The 20,242-nt window shown below is 40.1% G+C and overlaps 3 protein-coding genes across 3 annotated transcripts in view; all 3 read right to left on the reverse strand.

Annotated features, from left to right (window-relative positions):
• snx27a (sorting nexin 27a) overlaps positions 1 to 9,817 on the reverse strand; it is a 15,375-nt gene extending 5,558 nt beyond the window's left edge. The window contains exons 1-10 of the mRNA XM_087175000.1: positions 9,402 to 9,817; positions 6,152 to 6,377; positions 5,800 to 5,992; positions 5,162 to 5,226; positions 4,476 to 4,580; positions 4,073 to 4,151; positions 3,585 to 3,748; positions 1,857 to 1,946; positions 597 to 746; positions 50 to 316 (exon numbers count right to left, since the gene is read on the reverse strand). Of these exons, the coding sequence (XP_087031126.1) occupies positions 50 to 316; positions 597 to 746; positions 1,857 to 1,946; positions 3,585 to 3,748; positions 4,073 to 4,151; positions 4,476 to 4,580; positions 5,162 to 5,226; positions 5,800 to 5,992; positions 6,152 to 6,377; positions 9,402 to 9,712 (1,650 nt within the window). The 5' untranslated portion in view covers positions 9,713 to 9,817. The remainder of the gene's footprint in view (positions 1 to 49; positions 317 to 596; positions 747 to 1,856; positions 1,947 to 3,584; positions 3,749 to 4,072; positions 4,152 to 4,475; positions 4,581 to 5,161; positions 5,227 to 5,799; positions 5,993 to 6,151; positions 6,378 to 9,401) is intronic.
• Positions 9,818 to 12,012: 2,195 nt separating this feature from the next.
• LOC111657645 (ictacalcin-like) lies at positions 12,013 to 14,262 on the reverse strand. Its single transcript, XM_023409916.2, has 3 exons — positions 14,124 to 14,262; positions 12,613 to 12,758; positions 12,013 to 12,320 (listed from the first exon to the last, which is right to left on the reverse strand). The coding sequence occupies exons 2-3, from the start codon at positions 12,748 to 12,750 to the stop codon at positions 12,177 to 12,179; spliced, it is 282 nt and encodes a 93-aa protein (XP_023265684.1). The 5' UTR covers positions 12,751 to 12,758; positions 14,124 to 14,262; the 3' UTR covers positions 12,013 to 12,176.
• Positions 14,263 to 18,290: 4,028 nt separating this feature from the next.
• s100a10a (S100 calcium binding protein A10a) lies at positions 18,291 to 20,242 on the reverse strand. Its single transcript, XM_023409788.2, has 3 exons — positions 20,088 to 20,242; positions 18,645 to 18,807; positions 18,291 to 18,545 (listed from the first exon to the last, which is right to left on the reverse strand). Exons 2-3 carry the CDS (start codon positions 18,783 to 18,785, stop codon positions 18,384 to 18,386), a joined length of 303 nt encoding a protein of 100 aa, XP_023265556.1. The 5' UTR covers positions 18,786 to 18,807; positions 20,088 to 20,242; the 3' UTR covers positions 18,291 to 18,383.

The following is a 20,242-nucleotide window of genomic DNA, read 5'->3' on the forward strand; positions in this document are numbered from 1 at the left end:
TACACGTGAAAGAAACTGTGTTGACAATAGAATCATATACGTGCTCCTATAAACTCCTTTTGAAAATGACAAAATCAGTCACTCTAAAACTGCAAATTCCAACTAAGTAAATACATACACACATTAACGCAGTACAAATGCCGGACAAACATGTCAAACAGCAGTGATGTGGTGTGAGCACACTCACATATGGAGTGAAGATCTTGACCCAGCGAGGTTTCTTCTCCCCTCTGGCGTACTCAAAGCAGAAGGCCATCCCCTCCTCGTCAGTGTCCCAACGCTGCATCTCCCCCCACTCAAAAGCTATCACCTGGTTCTGAGGGAGAGTTGACAGTAGGTAATCCTCGTGCATGTTTAGCTTAACACCAGATTGATACGCAATTCAGTATTTGGGAAATCTATTTAGGAAAATATAGGAATGCTTTGATTTTATTATATAAGTGAAATCCTAAATTGCATATCCATGAAATTATTACAGCATTCAATAATGTAAGACTATCTATATTTAAAAAAATATGTTGCCTCAAAAAGTGATAAGTTACACCCTCTACTGTGTTTTTACACTTGTTCCCAAACTAGCACAGGCAAACACTCACCTCCAGCGTGCCGTCCTCAGTGCAAGCGTGCAGCTTGAAGTGATTGATGCTGATAGCTGTGATGACATGCCCCTTCCTCCTGGAGTCGCAGGAGCAGTGGGGGAACATCACCTCATTGTAGCCCTCACATGTCCGCAACAGGCTCAGGTACTAATAGGTATTACAGAACAAACAACAGTCATTATTGCTGTAAGTAACCAGGTTAACATTAAGGTCCAATTACTCTGAAACCTCAATTAACAAGCAGTTTGGGCAGGGACATGAGTTCCCACCTACTCCCAAATACATTGTACTAATTACGGCATATTTAAGGTAGCCCGTAAGACAAAGCACATACAAGAGTGAATGCACAAACATTAAGGGATAAACTGATCAGATAAATGAAATCTAAATGGTTAATTTATTGCCAGAAAATATATCAAAACTGAATAAAGGGTTAGGTTAGGTAAATAAAGTCTGACGGGCAGGCAAAAGTTTTTGTAATGGTGCTGTTATTCCAAATCGAGCCCAACCACTGCCCCTAGCATCCTGGATTGCTTCTAGCGTAGAAAGTCCTGTTGCATGTGTTTTCATGTTTGCCGCACTGCTGCATCATGTTTGTGTTTTCACTTTTGTGTGTGCTTTGTACTTAGGGGCCACCATATATGTTGCAGTTCATGAGAAACCTGTTTCATGTTTGAATTTACAAAAAGGCAACGTTAAGCCGTGAAAACTTTCCTATATAACATTTCAGTTTTCAAAACAAAATGGAAAGCAGTAATATTCCGTTTGAGACTTTGAATACATTAGTTCGGATCCAGGATGAACAGCTATGAGTAATAATCATTCCTTTTTTTCCATCGTACTGTGGCATCATTACATTCACTGTCCTGTGTCTTTTTCATGCAAGTCTGGCCTTCACCAACAATCAGCTCACTGACGTACATGTAAATGAGTGTTGCTTTTATATTCATTTATCCAAGGTTTATCTTTAAAAGCTTGGAAATGTTGTGTTGGGTGGCTACATAGTTTTGAATGCAGTTTTGAATTTGCACACAGAAGCTCTCACACACGCCACTTTCAGCTTATGTTCTACAAACCTCAATATAAAGCCAATGGCTCTGTTTATAACATACAGGGCTGTATTCTGAGTGTGAAAAGGTTTCTGACTTTTCTCTCCATCTATATTTGGTCATGTTTTGGTGATGGCTCTGGTCAGCAGGCAAAAAGTGCAGTTATCCCCATCCCTTCCCCAAACAAAGACTGGTTTGTGGGACTGACCGTGGCCATCTTGCGCTGCTCTGCCAGTTTCTGCAGCTGGTAGGATTTGTCCTCCGTTTTTATGAATCCCTTCTTCACATCATCCAGTGCCTAGACACACAGGAGGTGGGGTGGATGGGGGTTCGGGGTGGCATGAAGAGATACAACACCATTTATCAATTGAGGTCACTGAATGAAAGATGATTATCCATTAAAACATTTACTAAGAAGATATTCAAGCATTTACAACAATAACCTCATGTTTTACGCCTTAAAGCAGCGATAACTGATGACAATACATCAAATGACAATGTGACTGGGAAGTATCCCCTGAATCTGCAGCTCCACTCTGCTTTATGGAATTACAGTGAGTTTCACCTCATTGTTTAGTTTTCCAGTCCCCAACTTCACTGTTCTGGTTCACTCTCCCTGCTCTCATAGTATCATTGTGTCACCGCAGATATTTTCTACTGTTTTCAGTGAAAAGGCTCTAAAAATCAACTGTACATTATCTGCTCAAACAATGGAGGGACACAGTTAACAACTACCTGTTGAACATAGTGGAGCATTTAGCAGCTAAAGAGCCAGACATTTCCCTCAGGAGTCGGTAGAGACCAAAAACAGAGCTAAAAGAGAGAGTGACTATTGGACTTACACTCACCAGGTGGCCACAGACACAATTCCTAATGAATGATAATGTTGCTCGGTAACTGCTGGATATGCAAAAGCAATGGCTCGCTAACCTGTCTGCAATGTTAACTTAAAACTTAAAACGGGATGATACTGCGTGTCAGTTTTGTGGTTCACAGCTTGCTTTTGCTGCCCCCATCTGGGCTTAGGTTGAACTATTCTGGATAGGTTTGTTTTCATGTTTGCCAGGAGTGCAAGCACTGAGATGTGCTGATTTTACGAGCAGAAATTGCTTTAATTGGTCACTGCTGAACTTCTCATGCCTAAAATGCTTCAGGTAGTGACCTTTATTGGTCAGCGGACAGCCTGTAGGCTGCTGTTCGTGCTATGGCTATTTTTAGTTAGAGGATTATTTTTTCCAGTTCACGCTTACACTATGCCTCAAAAAATGTGTGTGAGTTTCACTGGCTTTTAGAATATCATGGGTCTCTGGTTTCCTGATTAAGTACACAAGTGGTGGCATTTCAAAGCATTAGAATATGTGTTTTATAATCAGGATACCATTTGTAAGACTTCGAGATAGTAGTTTAATGTTTTGTTTAGACTCTGGTTAGAATGTTAGTTGCAGGTAAGACTGAACCTCTGTGTCCACGACTGTCACAAAAAACAGTTTAATTACCTAAGTATTTGCTAACAGACTCCCTGCTGGCAAGAATCCAACCACCACTGAGACAGTTTGCTTGTTGACGTCAAAACATGGTGGGAAAGTAGCCTTACAGAGGACAAGACAACTTTGAAATTGTTATATCTTTGGTCTAATCAATTTTGTGGTGATGAGATACTAAGTAACCACATTGTGTAGGCTGGATATTGTTTAACCGTAGGAATAAATAACTTGACGGAGAACTAGAAGATTCTGAGACCAGCAAAAGTAGTAAAGAGTAAAGGACTACATTAATTCAGTAAATTTCCCTGATTATGGCAGAAATCATTCATGAACAAAAATGCTAAAATTCCCAACATATTTGAACCCAGAAAGGAGTGTATAAACTCTTGGAAAAAGATTTGTGCTGAGTTCCTTTAAGTTCATGGCAAGTGGGATTCAATTATTGTTATTACCTGGTGAAAGCAGTAGTGCAGTGCCAGCGGGTTGTCTCTGAGCAACTCCTCCTCCTGGAAGCTGAACAACCATTTGCGAAGCGCCAAGCAAGTCCCCGGCACTGCCGATGTGTAGTTCTGCACATAAAGCTTGTGGGGAAACTCATTAGGTGCCAGCTTTCGTACTGCAACAAGAGATAGAAAGAAGGAGAGGCACGGTGATGAGGATGAAGGGCAGGGGGTTGTCTGTTCAGTCATTAAAAAAATAATTAATTATAGCCTTTACCAAATTACACGCATTTGCTGTCCAAAACTGCACACAGATCCCAAGGCCCGATGAATTAAACTCACCAGTGGGATGATACAGCTCTTTATTTAGAAAACTTGTGATCATGTGATGAAGTCAGTCCAGAAAAGGCTTTTAAATTAAACACCTGACAGTATGTGACAATGTTCTGCGTAATTTCCCTGTGCGATACTCATAAATATCAAATACACAAAGCTCTTACCAAAGGAGTGGTTGATGACTTCAAAAAGGGCAAAGTAGCTCGCCATAATACTGTCCATTCCAACCTTCATCACTAATGCCTACAGGAAGAGCATTACAGGGTCAGTTACGTAAGAAAAACATTGTTTGAGAATTTCTTTGACACTATAACATGAAAGTTTATCGTATAATAATAAAATCTACCTTCATTTTTTTTTGTTTCATTCTAAACAAACATCTACAGTTATGGAATATCATGTATTTACCCCCCACGATTTGACCTTGCAATTCTCAGTGTCATCATTAAAGCTAAGAACTGAATGTAAAGCTCACTTCAGATGTTTAAACAATGGGCCACTACCTGAACAACCTGTACAATATAGCTGTATGACAGCAAAATTCCAGCAGACGTCATGTGGTCTTACCTGGTACACCTGGTCTGTTGTGCTGTTCTTACGGACTCTGACAGAGATGGTGGTCTTGTCTGGCAGGGCTATGCGCAGTTCTACATCCGTTACTCCATTGTAGTTCTGCACAGCGAAGCAAAACATGATGAGAACAGCTGTAAAGCTGGATTAACTCATGTGTGGCTTGACAAAGGTGTATGCTTGCTTGAGTGGGAGTGCATGCATGTGTTTGTTGTGAATTACTGATAAGTACTTTTGGATTAGAAAAACATAAAAAAAAACAAAACAAGACATAATGAAACCAGAACTATTATCTGTAAGAGGGCCTAATCCTCCAAAGTGTTTCTTTGAGTGCAAATTAAATCAGTAGTGCTGCATTTGTTTCGCTATTGTAATTTCTCAAAACATTAGTAAGGCAATACAATTAACTATCTGAATGATTTCCAGACTGGCAGACAGAACTGCCAGCAAGCTACCTTCACAATACATTCATAAATTAATTTTTGAATGATTGTTATTGTGTAATAAATAGCATACAGTGCTGTGCAACTTGTACATGGGAAAAAGTTTTGAAAGATTTGCAGGAAAACTTTCCCCACTTGAAACTACAACTTTTCAAAGCTCAGAATCAAAAATCACATAGAAATAGATACATATAAACCTTGTACAGTCAATATCAGAACAGCAGTGTATGAGATGCATACCTCATCTGATTCAGAGAGAAACTCCTGCATGATGTCACTCTCCCCGATCACCCGCACAGAGCAAACTACAGGCAAACACAGACAAGGGTGGAGAAAGAAAGTGTTGGGGGGGGGGGTCAAAGTTTACCAAATAAACAAAGGACAACTAAATGTTACTTTGCTTGTATCCCTTGTTCAGATTTACAGTAAAAAAACAGCCAATCACCTGCATTTTTATATCTTGGTTCAAGCATGCTGCCTGCTTATCGGCTCACTGAGGCTGATGAGATTTACTCATTTACTCCTTAGGTATCAAATGACAAGTCGTTTTTCAATCCTTGAAAGTATCAAACTGATTCAGTCAGTCCATAAAAGTAACAAAGTTTGATACCTAGCCCTACATGGGGTTGGCCTATTTTCTATCGTTAAAAAATGATTTCTGCACGTTTGCACTACATTGTTGCCATTATGGATTTCGGTGGGTCTAAATACATTTTTGTACTTAGACATCATCCTTTGAAAATAAAGCTGTAATTATTCTTGAATGACATATAGATTGGTAACAGAAAGCCTCTATCTTTGCCCTCGCCCATGCTGAATATCAACACAGAAACTGTTTCTTTTTTCTTTACACTAGTGACCTTTCCATATCAGCCTACCTCGCTCAAGATATTCCTCTAGGCCTCTACGGCGAGCATCCAGCTGCTGCTCAGAGAGGGAGAAGGGCCATTTCCCAGGAAGCTTTGGGAAGTTGAAGTTGGAAAACTCCCTCTTTAGGTTCTGGTGCAGGATGGCAAATTCTCGGTATCGCTTTGAGCACAGCTGTCTACCTGACATGTACACATTGTACACCTATGGCCATTGGGGGAAAAAAACAGAAAGGCATTGGAGAATTCTCTATTCATATAACTGTACATTTTCTACCTTATATGGGAGAGGTTTTGAGGGCAGCCACAAGAGGCTATTTCAAGAATGAAAAATATACGGTAAATGTGTCAGAACACCACTCACCACAAACCTCTCCGAGTGCTGCTCTACATGTTTATATGTGGGAATTGAAATGGGCACAGCCTGCTTATCACTGTAGTCATAGTTGGGTTGGACATCCTCTACTCCTTCCAATCCATCAGCCTCCTGAGGTGGAACAGAGAGCACAGCCAGGACCAGCTCCTTCTCCCCTGCACGGATCAGGTCCACTACCTGCTTATGGGTGGCACCTTCCACGCTCACCCCATTACTGGAGGAAAGTGAGAGCAAGATAAAGATGAAGAGAAGAAATTGAGCTAAGAGTTTTTAAAACCTTTTCCCCCACTGTTTGTCACATGATCATTACTGACTCTCTAAATACCAAGGAAACAAATCAAGCATTCAGCGCTTGACTGAACACTTGCCATGCTAATATGGTGTGAAATTTGTTTAGTGTATAGACAAATATAGTATATAACAATATTTCAACTTAGGGTATCCCTCACTATCAAATACTGACCCGATACCAGTACCCTCATTTCCCCACACTTAAATCCATGGAGTGATTAGTTTTATATAAGGTAACCTGAGGCCAGGATCTGGCACTAAAAACTCAGTTGTTGGCCTGCTGTGGCTTAATGAATGCAACTGATAGTGGAAAGCTTACATTTTATAATGACCCTGATAAAGAAACTGCATTTAATGTGGATTGGTCATGTCACAGTTGATAACCAGCCCACTTAATAAGGTCAATATTGGTGATTATACAATTTTGTGCATCCCTAATAATAACAATGGCACCAAAACCCTGATTTACAGCACAAAATTATAAAGTATTTAATTAATGCAGCAAATATGCTTCCAGTACACTGTACTATTATAATGCGCCAATGTCTCATATTTTGAGCTCCATTGATAAACACAATGTTGGGAGTGCTGTGTAACCAGGTCAGCTCTTATGTCCCCCTTTCATTTCGTGCTGTGAGACACCTCCTGTCCTGGCTTTGCTGAGGCCAGATGGCACCAGCATCAGGTGTCTCTGCTAATCTTCCAATGAGTAACAGCGGGACAGACACATGAAAGGAGGGAGTAAGCAAAGACCTCAAGCATAGATGTGTCCACTATATGTCATGTCTCAATTACTGATTATAAATGTATATTTGTATTGTATCATACATAGACAAATGGGAAAAGAGTGGGTCGTGAAAGACAAAATAAACAACAGGAGATGAGAAGAGCTGGTTTTATTATGAGAGCAAGGACTGACGTCATGACAGCATTCCTCTGAGTTGCTGAACTTAAAAGCAGACTTAAGGGTCTGAAGTGACCAAAAAGATGAAGGTAAAGGGAGTTGTTTTGGTCTCAACACAACTGTGATCCAATCATCGTCCTGTTAGACTAAACAGAAGCACAGCAATGCCTGCCAGAAAGGTGTCTCAGTTGCTGGTCGGCAACAAAGGGGGTTGGTAGAATGTAAATTAGGCTTAGAAAACATTAAGAAACATTAACACCAAAGTAGGGCTGAATACATTTGGTTTCTCAGCTATTTTCACTATGAATTAATATAGTGAATATGCTGTAAATAAGAAAAAACAAACTATTAATATGAACTAGAGATAAGCAAGCAGATCTTCAAATTTGGTTGGATGGAATATATTGGGCAATTTCATAAAATAAAAGATATAAATACATTATCTGTCATCACATTTTCCAAAATGATAAAAATTTAAATTGTGAGAAACAATGATCCAAACTGACTCAATTGTCTCAATAATCAGGCTACTGATTAATAGCCGGTTGACTGATCAGCTTACCACTAAGGTGAGGCCTCACACGACCTCATGACATTACTTTCTCATGTAAATACACAGGAGCAAAGCAAGGTCATTTTATTTTCATTTATTTTAAGGACTAGGAAACATCTGACATTCTAAACAAACTATAGTCTGGCAAATGTCAGTCATGAAACATTACATATAAGCTTGTGAAGCGGACTGTTCCCTTTCTTTGCTCATAAAACTCTGAAGTGAAATGCTGACATATGATGTACTTAACCGGAGGATTCTTCTGAGTTTTTGCAGAATAGTCAAGCTGGTTAATAAGTCACATGATAAGAACCAGCCCTGTCATGTGACCAGTGAGTGATTTAGAAGGTAAAACTGAGAATACACAGGCTGGGTGAAACAAACTAGAAGTAAGGTTATTGTTCCTTGTTTACAGTTTCTATTCTCCTTTATTGAAAGCTTAGCCTATGGTCAAGTTACCAGTAATCCATGGACATGTTTTCACTGCTCAAATCCTGACTTTAAGGCCTATTATGCTGGGCCACATGGACTCCTAAGAAACATGTATAACTGTAGTAGTTGTAGATGTTATTTACCATTAACATTTTACTTACTATACACCTTACAAGATTTCAACAATATTTTACATATAATTTCTCTGTAAAATGTTTATTATACATATGCTAAAAGTTAAAGGTTAAAATAAAACTTTCAACATGTAAGTTATTTTATCTAAAACTCTAGGGAAAAAGTGACAGCTGACCCCTGACTTTTCCTGGTACGACAGAAATTCGAAAGTTGGATGAAAAAGAAAATAAACACATCTACAAAGATGTCTCTAGGATCCAGCAATGCGTATCACAACCACTGGTACTGATAGTGATAAAGGACGAAATCAATAGACACTTCTTAACACTGACCCATGTAAAGAGCATGGCTAATCAAGCTAGCCTGCCAAGAGGTCTCTCTTCCAAGACAAGAAGGACACACACCATATGATGTTGAATTTGAGTGACAACACTGCCATCCACTGTCCTCAGGCAGGGTCAAAATACACATCCCAACTAGTATGCATATGACAATGCAATGTCAACAAAGCTGTCATTAAATCCATCCTCACAACTATTCTGAAGCAGTCACTAGCCAAAGGGCTAGCTAAACAAGACGTTAGCTACCTGGCTCGCTAGCTAGCTGAAGCTAATCAACATGCACAGCCTGTTGTCCAACTTATGTAAGGTGGTTAGCCTTCTCGTTAACTGACTAGCGTTAGCTTGGTGGAGCTACAACTCTAACTGATTAGTCAGATACAAATGCTCGTAAACAAGACAAATAACTACCTATCTATGCAAACGGCTACTTCTGTTGTCATAACACACAAGTGACGTAGCGTTATAACCTGAAGATAGCTAATGTTAACACATGCTTCAAACTGAATCCAAACGGGCTTAACTCGATAGCTAGCTTTACTTGCTAACTCCCTGGCTTCATTGAGCGGACAGAAGCTGACTTACACCTCCAGGATCCGGTCACCCTTCGCTATCCCAGCTCGGTCCGCCGCACCTCCGGGCAAAACAGCGCTAACATGCTGAAGAGGAGCGTACAGTTCCCCGTTGATGCTCCGGAGCTGTCCTCCTTCACTAACTTGACCGCGAACATTGAACCCGTAGCCGGACTCGGACTTGACAATCCTCACCACCCGTGGACCTGATGTTGCCGTAGCTACGATTTGGCCCGTGGTGCCCGCCGACGAAACGACAACCGGACCGTTACGGGATGCCGAAGGGAGAGCCGACCGAGTTTCATCGTCTCCTACATCCGCCATCTTATCCACAGACCCTACCCCCCCTCCTGTCGGTGTCTTCTAGCAAATTCAAAACAACACTCGAGCTCTGTCCCTCGGTAACGTTAGCTCCACAGACCGACTCTGTTGTTGATAACCCGCCCCTAGGAAGCGTCACGAGACACGGCCATACAACGTGACCTGCCGAAGGCGTCACCGAAACTGGTCTGTTCTGAACAGTCCCTCATCTTCTCAGTGCGAACTTACTTATCACGTAAACATTACGCATATAATCTGTTAACGTGACAATATGGGTAACAGGTCAATTTATTTGATTATATTATAAATATATTTATTCTATCAGCACATTTTAATTTAAGAGCAACTTTTTTTTAAGCTTCGATGAAACAGTCTTTATACACACAGGAAGTAAAAGTAAGAGATGATAGAGATGATAGTTAATATATAGGCCCACATTACATACCTTCCAATAGAAATTTTAATAGAATTTTGTAGAAGTAAATGTAGAAATATTATGTGGAAGTATTGACTGTTCCCATCACAGTTTGATATACTGTGGTTTCATTGCATACACCCTTCTGTTATGGCCATAAATCTCACACTTGGATTCAGCAGTAAATATGATTTTTTTCAGTCATCAGCTGTGAAATTCTTCTATGTCTTAGCCCACCCCAAGCATTTGACCTTGCACCCCCCCCCCCCCCCCCCCCCACCCCACTATAAGATAGCCTTCTTTTTCAGCCAACTGAGTCTTACCCTCTTTATTTACCATATGTTGTATCAGTGTTGAACTTGCTTTTCTATCTCTCAGGGAACTAAGCTTGATGCATTGACCTTCTTCTGATGGTGTCGTCACTTTTGGTCTGCCTGATTGTGCTTTCAAGACACCCGATCCAGTTTCTACAAAACGTTTTGGAGTAACATGCAGTGCTCCCTTTGAAACCCTTGGTCTAGCCATGATTAGACACTAGGAGCTTCGAATAACAGTTTGATTTATGACACTTTCACTTGTTTCTGATGCTATTTTTTCTACTATCACAATGCTACTTAGTAAGCAATGATCTGCTGGAAACTTGAGGCACAGACTTATTTATAACAAGTGAACCCTGGCTGCAAGTTGAGTTACTTGGACGAGCCACCTGATTGTCATCTGAGCACATGCTTCATTGGAAGGGATACAACTAAAGGAAATTGGACCTTTTATACAAGGGAGTTGAGTTGGTCAGTGCTCCAGATTTGATTAATTTTGATTGCTCACAAGTAGAAATAGTGCAGAATCTTGATTAATTCCTCTTCATTTTACATGACATATCTTCTTGTGTTTTCTAAATGTTTCAGAATCCTCAAACTTTCTGATTATTTCCAGGTTTATGTGGAATTATTCGAGATTTTCAATGTGGTCTCAGACTTTTGAACCCCACTATATTTTATAAAAAGGGCTGCAGTACAGACAGTTATGTAACTGCCCTTGGAGTCAGAGCTCATCTTTTCCACAAACTGAGAAGACACTCTTACAAAATGATGTTCCATCTGTATGGGAGCTGAATGTTAATGTTAGTATTTACTTCAAGTACTTTGGTACAATATGGAAACATGCTTTCTCTCTCTCTCTCTCTCCCTCTCTCATTTTTGTTACTGGCTGATTTGCTGCCTCGTGACACAGTTAAAAACTGATGCCAAACACTACACAACATATAATTGTGCCTCATGTCATGTTATCTTATGTAATCTAAACAATAATTTTAAATTAATAATTTAATTAATAATGTTATTATTAATTTAAATTCATTATAGAGGAAGGTGTCATCTGTGAGATCACCTGTTCTGTATTTGATTGGAATAAAAACTTGCAGGTTGTTGTGCCCTTGAGACACATTTCTGCCAAAATGCATCGTGTTAAAAGAATATTGGTGTATCGCCAACACGTCACCAATAAATGGAAATAAATGACAGTTGAAGCTGAATTAAGAAGAGTTGACAGTAAAAGAAACTAATTTTAATATTATAGTTGTAAAAGGAAGATTGTGTTATTTCTTATTTCAGAAGTTACATAGTCCTGTTTTAAATAGAGTGCTTGGTAAACATTCTGAATTACAATGGCATCCTTCCTACCATAACCTGCAGTTGTATTGTTCCTTTCCTGAAGGTAGTCCAGCAAGAGTTCAGGCATGAAGTCTAGTGAGAACAAAATCAAACACTTAATGTGTTTTGGGCAAACATCAAAAGTATCATCAGCTTACTGAAGATTATGGTGCTGACATGTCTGTGCAATTGCCCAATATTGGTACGTGCAGTAACACACAAAGTGCACAACTCAAGTGTTTCAAACAACAAAAAAAAGTTTATTTAATTTTGCATAACGACATATATAATATTTTTTGTTAGTGCCTTTTAGCAGTAGTAAATGTATATTCCTTCAAGAGACACTCTTGTCTTTCACAGGAAGGCACCTCTCCGTGCTGGCCCCAAGGTGGCGCTCGGATCCCTATTTCTTGCCGATGAAGTACTCGTGGCACATCTGAGTGAGGCAGGACACCAGGGTGACAAACTCACGGAAGTCCACACTGTTGTCCTTGTTTGTGTCCAGGTCCTTGAAGATGCGGTCTATTGCTGCCTTGTCATTGGATTTCTGCAGGTAAGAAAAAAGTTAGCGAACGCGTTGCCTGGCTTTTACGCAACTTTCTGCCATACAAATGATTCCATTATGCATGTCATGATTTTAAGACATTAGTTGTAGGTAAGTTCTCAGCAGGCTCATCAGAAATGTCACTGGACGTGTGCACAGCCAGATGCACAAACCATATTTCAATATTAATGTATTTAACACTCTCAATATACAAAGCTCTACATGTAAGTCAGTGTATTCATGCATCCTTTTGAGTGTGCAGCACTGACAAAGAGAGAGGCCAAAGGTCACTCACCCCCAGCAGCTCTCCAAATTCATTGGCAAGCAGCTCTTTCAGCTCCGCCTTGCTCAGGGTGTGATTGTCCCCCTCCTTGCCAGAGTATTTATCAAAGGCGGTGATGAGGAGGGCCATGGCCTGCTGGATGTCAGACATGATGATGGCTGGTTTAAGAGGACAGAAATAAAAAAAGAATTAAACAATGACACATGGAATTTTTCCTGATGTCCCTGTATTGATTGTCATCAAACCTTTTATACTGTGATGACATGGACTCTGTGGTATTGGTTATACATCCTCAGATGGACTAACTGAAGAAGTAGCTGAAGGATGGCGCTCTCATTTAAAGTCGCTACGACTCCATCTAGAGGACGAGTGAAGATCTGTTGACTTCATCATGTGATATTGTGGTCAAATTTGAAATGCTAACAAAGGACATAGTTTATATCCACAGCTTGAGGGACTGGTTGCAGGGGAAAGAAAAAGAAGGGAGAGGAGTGCAGGGACTGTACGGCTGAACTGGCATTGAACAGATTTACTCAGTTTGATTTTTTTTTTTTTTTTTGGCTGAGCATTGCATTTTTAGAATCTGGCGTCTGGTTATAAGTCTGCCTCACTATTGTGCCAGTGTTGGCCAACTGCTTTTTTGTCCTGTTGCAGTTTAAGTGGCAATATGAGTTTACTCATATACTGTAATAACAGACACAAAATATATACATCATGTAGCAAAATATATACTTAAAGGAATGCATACTAGTTTAATTAATTAATTCAAAGATTAAAAGTATGAAACAGTGGCTGACATAATTGCTTTTGTCTCTGCTAGTGTTTTTCTCTGGATTTTCCATGCTGCTGGATATAAATAAACCCTGGGTTTCCACCAGGGCCCAAGCACTCGTATTTCCCTATGTCACCGGTCTCTAACACAGCGTCTCTGCAGAGTGACACGGGACATTGTTATGGCAACAGCTGAATCTCTCCAGGTAACCATGCTGAACTAGGTAAAGGAGCAGGTCAAGGCTTGATTAAAGTCCCTGCAGATGAAGCCAGATGTCTGTTCTCTTAGCTGAAAATTGTTTTTTTTTCCCACTGACTGCATGAACCCAAGAGAGTCAGTTCTTGTTGCATTGACTCTGACTCACATGGTACTGCTCCTTCACTGGGGTGTGGTAAGCTGAGGAAACTGTGGCACCGGAGGGTGTGTAAACAGATGGGAATTGTGGAGGAAGAGAGCACAAAAACAAAAACCATACTATACCATAAATATCTGTTCAGATGTTTAATTTGGTTTCAAGCAAAAGTAAGAATATCTGTTGCAACACTGCAAGTTCCACAAGCAATGAAGAGAAGTCATAGTTAATTAAAAAAATATACACAGAGCTGGTAACTTTGCAGTTTGTGAATACTTGTGTGCTATTTCTGAATTTCACACAAATAAAAATGACTAAAATGACATGAAATTTCCAATTGCAAAAAGTCCAGGAGCATTTTTTTCACACAAAATGAGATTGTTTAGATTTTCTACTCACCAAGGTTGGGATTTAAGGAGACCAGAGAGTGAAAGTCAGTCTTGGAGGAGCTGTAGTGATGGGGAAATGGTTGCAAAGGATGCTTTATACAGCACCACACCCACTATCCCTCCCTCCATAATACCCCTTTCATCTTCAGCCATTCCTACTTCATGTGTCCCCCTGTGTTCTGTAACTTTTTTTCATTTCAGTCACTCTTCAACAAACACTGCATTTATCTATTGTTGCTTAGAAGATGATCAACAAACAAATGATGATTATTCATGCTGGTTGTCAGGGGCTCTGCTGTGACTCATTTTGTACTTCATGTCTACAACATCTTGCAGTCTGATAAGCACATTGCATGTATGCATTCAGGAAGCACTTTCAAAATGCTAAAAAAAAAAGTTTGCATAATTTATCACAGTAACTTAATGTTGTGATCTCAAGATTGCATTTGACTCTGTTAGTGCTACTAGTACTGCAGACAGTGTTGGACATAGAGAATATGAATATTAGCAGTGTGCTGACTTTTTCAAAGTTAAAATTCTCCGTGCTTGTTACAGCTACAATATAATCAAAGCCAACTTAGTCATGCAACAGTCGTAAAAAGTTTTTTTTTACATTCTTTGATGCAGTGTATCTGATGAGATATAGATTTTATGCTTACTGTTAGTTTACTTCTTTTTAATTCAGCGAAAACAAAAACTGTATTCATTTTTCTTGTCTGTTGCAAGCTGATGAAAGAAGAGTTACAACAATTACTATGTGAATACAATCACTTTTTGTAATGATGCAGTCATATACAGCAGGTCCTTTTAGAGGTCACTTTTCTTAATCCTTTTAATGCTAGATTAGACAAATTCTAGAGCTGCTTTTTACGACAAAAAACTAAGTTAACTTTGAGAGCAAACTTTTGTCATGTTTTTTAAAAAAAAATCATACCTGCACCTCTGTTTCATTTTGCAAGTTTGTTATATACAATATCTCTATGCGACAAATCCAATCCAATCAAATAAATTTTGATAATTTTTATGACTTTTCTAAAGATAAAGACCAAATGTGAGATTTCAGTTGCAGTACCCTTCCTGAAAGACTTAACTGCCTGGCAAATTCAATGTCATGCATGTTTTAAGTTAAATGTGGATTTTTTTTTTTCTTCTATCCACTTGTGTGTCAGCAGACATTTAAATTGCATGTTGTACTGACTGTGCTTTTGTGCGTATAATGACTTTTTTTTCTATTTTTATTTAATTGTTTGAGACACACATGACTCTAAAACGAGAACCTTAGGCACAGTGAGTCAGTGAGCGTTGATTGTTATGGTTTCAAATGGGTCCACTCTTCCTTGCAATTTTGTGGTGGAGGCTATGACTCACAGTCATGTCCCTGAAGCTCATGAGTCATACTGCAGAGACCAGGAATGAGAGACCAAAAAAATAAATAAATAAATAAAAAAAAGTCAGTGCTGTGGCAACTCTGTGTATATTTAGTTCCATGTGTGTGTGTGTGTGTGTGTGTGTGTGTGTGGTCTGTTGTGTGACTTTGACTTAGTTATCAAAGGTCTTTTCCTGTCTCTCCTCTTTGGTCAGGGTACAATTATTTTGGTCTCTAATTAACAACTAAAATCAAAGTCCAGTAAAGTACAGATCGTAGATGAGAAGTTAGGTTCCTCTCACCACCGTGCATGTCTTCTGTTGTAATGCAACATTGCACTTTTTCACTGTGCGGTAAACAGTTGTCAATCTTTTTTCCTGTCCTCTTCCTTCCTCATTTTACTAACTTAAATTAGGGAGGGAGTATCCATGGAAACCACATTCCACTTTTCTTCCAGCTGTGATTCATATGAAACTATCTGCAGCACAGCCGGAGCGGTTTTAATAACTTATCAAACATTCAAGGCCAACATTATGATTACAGTTATTCTCGTGTGCCATCTGGTGGTGAAGCAGAAGTACACTGGAAAGACAACATATAGTGTTCTTTCCCAAAAGAGAATCTGTTGGACAGTTTCAACCAGAATTCAAAAAGAAGTTTGGTACTTTTTTATTAGTATTATTAATATTTTTTTTTAAATATATTATTGTAGGGGAGTTTTAAGCTTTCATTAGTGAAATACAGGAAAGAGATGTCTGTAAATGAGGGGAGTAAAAGACCACAAACAATAAAAGCCACCGTCATTTATCTACACCTGTGCTGGCCAAAATGTCTTCTGTGAAGAAGGCTTAATGTAGTAGCACTTGCCCCACCCCACTCTGACTTTAAACAGTTTTGTTGGTTGTTTTATATTTGCAAAATGGGGTGAAAAATAAAAGTGTGAACATATCCTCTCACCTGTGAATATAACCAGCAAAATGCTGGCTCAGATCTAAGCAACAGCAAAAAGGAAACCAATAAACTGACATGAAGTACTTCAACGTTTTTTATAAGCTACATCATCAGCTATAAAAAGATCACAATAGTTCGATGTCGTTTCCCATGGCAAAAGCTACAAACCGGATGTTGGGGGGTTGATGTGTTAAGAACTGGTGTTATAGTTTAACAGATTAAATTATCCACTGACAGGGGCTATTCTGTCTGTGTACATCCAAAGTATGTAGGTGTGGTATACACTGGTGAGTGGTGAATGTTTGCTAATCTTTGAACCGATACACACCCCTCCATAAAGAATGACTAGAGATATAATAAAACTGTGAGGATGCAGGGTTATTCCAGCTGACGAAGTTGTGACTAAGATCCTGATCTCAGTATTAGGAAGTCTCCTCACTTAGGGAGCAAGATTTGACCTGGTCATTGGCGTCCCAAATCGACGGCTGGTGTCTTGCTTCATGTTTCTAGAGAGTAATTCATCTGCACAAATGATGATTGTATTGTTTTAGGCCCCATGATAAACATGCAGCCAGTAGACATGAGTTCGCTGCACCTCATACTTCTATGAATGCAGTGGTCTGTTTATATGAGAAACACAAAAGGGATATTGAAAAAAACAGTCAGCAAAGTAGGAATTCCCAGCTCTAAACTCAGCTGTGGATCACATGGGCGTGGTGCTTGTGTAAACTGAGGGGTGAATACAAACTGTAGCAACACACACACACACACACATACACACTGAGAGTATCGTAGCCTAGCAACTTCAGTGTTTGCCCTGTAACCATGAACACTGGTAGGCCGCAAAGTCTGGCCCTACCCAAGGAGGCGTGTCCAAGGCTCATGAGGCACATGACACTCCTTTGCCCTAAGTTTAGTCTTCCAGGCACGGCTACCTCAAGCAGTAAAAGCTCTGCATACTTCTATGGGAACGGAAGACCATCACCAGAACCCACTGTCGTCAGGCCTAACCCACAGAACCCTATCCTTTACATCTGTGACGAAAGCATTTGATTGGTGGAGCCTGTCGGTGTCAGCACATAGCCTGAGAAGAAGTGTTGCCTGAGAAGACGTGATTTTAGAGTGAAAAAAAAAAAAAACCCTCCCATTTTCTGGTCAGGGAGGTCAGAAGGCAGAGGGCTATCCTATCCTGTCCCCCTCTCTGGGGTTGTCCAACTCTGACCAGACGTGAAACACAATGAAAAGAATTTGGTGGAAAAACAGTGGTGAGCTGATCTGCCGAGCCCTGTGACTCAGACCCTCCACATTTCTTCATGGTGCCCACTTCTGCCTCGCTTAATCAAATGGAACTGACTAATATGCTGCAAACTTTACTCGGTTACAAAGCACCTTATCAGCTAATTTATCTGCTCACTGATGCGCCATAATGTAGAGAGTTGCAACATCAGCTTCAGAGAGAGGTGTGGTCATGAGCAGAACATTCTGCAGATTCCTCGGGGCAGTGATAAGCAGGACTTTATCAAACAGAGAGGGAGAGGTTTGTCTGCCCTATCACACTCAGGGAAGCATAAAATACAGGTGGGAATTACATCATCACACCTAGTGTTGCTGGTGCAGTTGCCAAGAGAGCAAGTACAACGTGATCTCTGGAATGAGATTTATCAGGGTGTGAGGTTAACACAAACCAATGGCTGCGGGAAATAGCTATGACATGACGTTTGCTGTCATTTTTTAATATTTATACAAATAAATGTGGTGAAAGGTGGTTTCATATTTAAATGAGAGAAAATGTATGAAGACATGAGCCTAAATATGCAGTAATTTACACATAGACACACAACACCCACGAGACACAAGAGGTTTGAAATTCTTCAGTATATTTAATGGACAAAACTATCTTTACAAAAATTGAAATTCTTTTTGGTTTCTTCTCCTCTCTTCTGCTGTCATCTTTTACTTCTTTCCAGTCTTCTTCATGTGCATCTGATAGCACTGCTCACAGGCAATGGAAAGTCCGACAACCAGCGAAACAAACTCCTCAAAGTCCACCTGGCCGTCACCGTTGGTGTCAAGGTCCTTCATGATCTTGTCTACAGCAGCAGGGTCTTTCTGAGACTGGAGGGGAGCATCAACAAAGAAAATCAATAATGAACAACTGTGTTAAAATTTTTTGGAAGCTGTCATTATGCACTTTACACGTTGATCCCTTCTCACCTTGAGGAAGTTAGACAGCTCGTTCTCCATCAGCTCTCTGAGCTCTCGTCGGTTGAGTGTGCCGGTCCGGCCCTCTTTAGAGGCGTAGCGGTGGAACACCTTGATGAGTGACTCCATGGCGGTTTCCAGTTCTGAAGGCATGGTTGCTGGGAGTGTGTTTCGACTGAAAAACAAAGTTCAAATTGATATGATCACTGATGGCATACAGTTTAGTTCCAGTGACCAATTTTAAAAACAAGAACTCAGGGAACTTTGATGAGAAAATGGAGAAGATTGATAAAAACTTGTTTTAGCTGTGATAGTTGATGTGAAAGTCCTCAAATGAGTTTTGTACAGTATCATGTCCTCCTGATGACCTTATCTAAAGATTTTAAGGGGGGGGGGGGGGGGGGGGGGGAGTTCAAAAGCCAAGAAGCAGATCCTTTCAGAGTAAACGGTACAAACCGCTTGTGTAAAACAAATGTTGGCTTGTCTGATTATGTGTCTTTCCTTTGGAGAAATAAAATTAAGACTCCGTCCTGCAAAAGAGGATCGTTCCATCGCTTTGTAGGTAGATGTGAAGCAACTCAATGAAGGGGAAGCAGCACTTGGCCCATGTTCCAGCGTCCCCTCCCACTGATGAGTAATGTTCATGAAGAAGTGAGAGAATGTCTGTTATTAAGTTGTTAGAAAAAGACTGCCGGAATAGCCACTGATTTCAAAAACACATCACAAAACTGAAACCACTGTGAACACACTTGACCTTGTTGCTGTGGAGTTTCCACAGTTGAAAAGGAGAAGAGGGAGGGAAAAACAGGGGAGGAGAGGTTGTGTGTTATTTGTGTGAGAGGGAATGGAAAACTTAAGTCTACCAAAGCCCCGAATGGTGGAATTTGAGTCTATAGCAGCAGAGCACATGTGTGTACATGCCCACAGTCACCACCAGTCACACCATACCCTTTATCTATTGTGTATATAGACTCCACTGTGTTAACTATACTACAAGAAGTGGAATGAAACGTGAGTAAAACAGGAAAAAATAAGATTTGTAGCCAGTGAATGCTTATTAGCCTACTGCATGAATATTATAAAAAATATTAAAACCGTCTTAAAGTCCTAAACATTGTCAAAGTGTGAGCTGGAACTTGCAGCACCATATAAATAGGCTATAGTCAACATATATACACAGTATATAGAACTATAATTAAAAGTAGTAGGCTACAAAACAGCAGATAAACTTTTATTCAGTTCTGTAAAGGAGACTCCATTAAAAAAAACAAAAAACGTTACCACAGACAGGCCATGCCTTCCCATCAGGAAAAACTATGACTGGCAGATAAAAGTACATAAGTAATTCATTCCTCCCACACCCAATCGGTTGTATACCTGCAGGCGTTAAAGGGTTTGTGAAAATCCTGACAAACAAAGCGAAACTGAGAAGGGAGCAGTGTCGTGAGGTCTTACCGTGCAGGGCTGGGACGTGGTCGTCAGAGCAGAGGTGGGAATGTTCAGAAGTTGGGAATAAGCGCAGCAGAGACTTTATAGTCAGGCGACGCCCTGGCTGCTGTGCGGTGTGAGTCAAGCTGTGAGACGGGCGGTGGGCTCTACTGCACACACGG

This window comes from Seriola lalandi, unplaced genomic scaffold (assembly GCF_002814215.2).
Source record: "Seriola lalandi dorsalis isolate HSWRI2012SDOR001 ecotype SW California unplaced genomic scaffold, Sedor1 jcf7180002054408, whole genome shotgun sequence".
NCBI lineage: Eukaryota > Metazoa > Chordata > Actinopteri > Carangiformes > Carangidae > Seriola > Seriola lalandi.

Coding starts and splice junctions, on each gene's coding strand:
- s100a10a (XM_023409788.2), bottom strand. CDS start 18,785: ATGCCTTCAGAACTGGAAACCGCCATGGAGTCACTCATCAAGGTGTTC. Junction 18,546..18,644: donor AGCTGTCTAACTTCCTCAAG/GTGAGAAGGGAT, acceptor GCTCCCCTCCAG/TCTCAGAAAGACCCTGCTGC.
- LOC111657645 (XM_023409916.2), bottom strand. CDS start 12,750: ATGTCTGACATCCAGCAGGCCATGGCCCTCCTCATCACCGCCTTTGAT. Junction 12,321..12,612: donor AATTTGGAGAGCTGCTGGGG/GTGAGTGACCTT, acceptor TCTTACCTGCAG/AAATCCAATGACAAGGCAGC.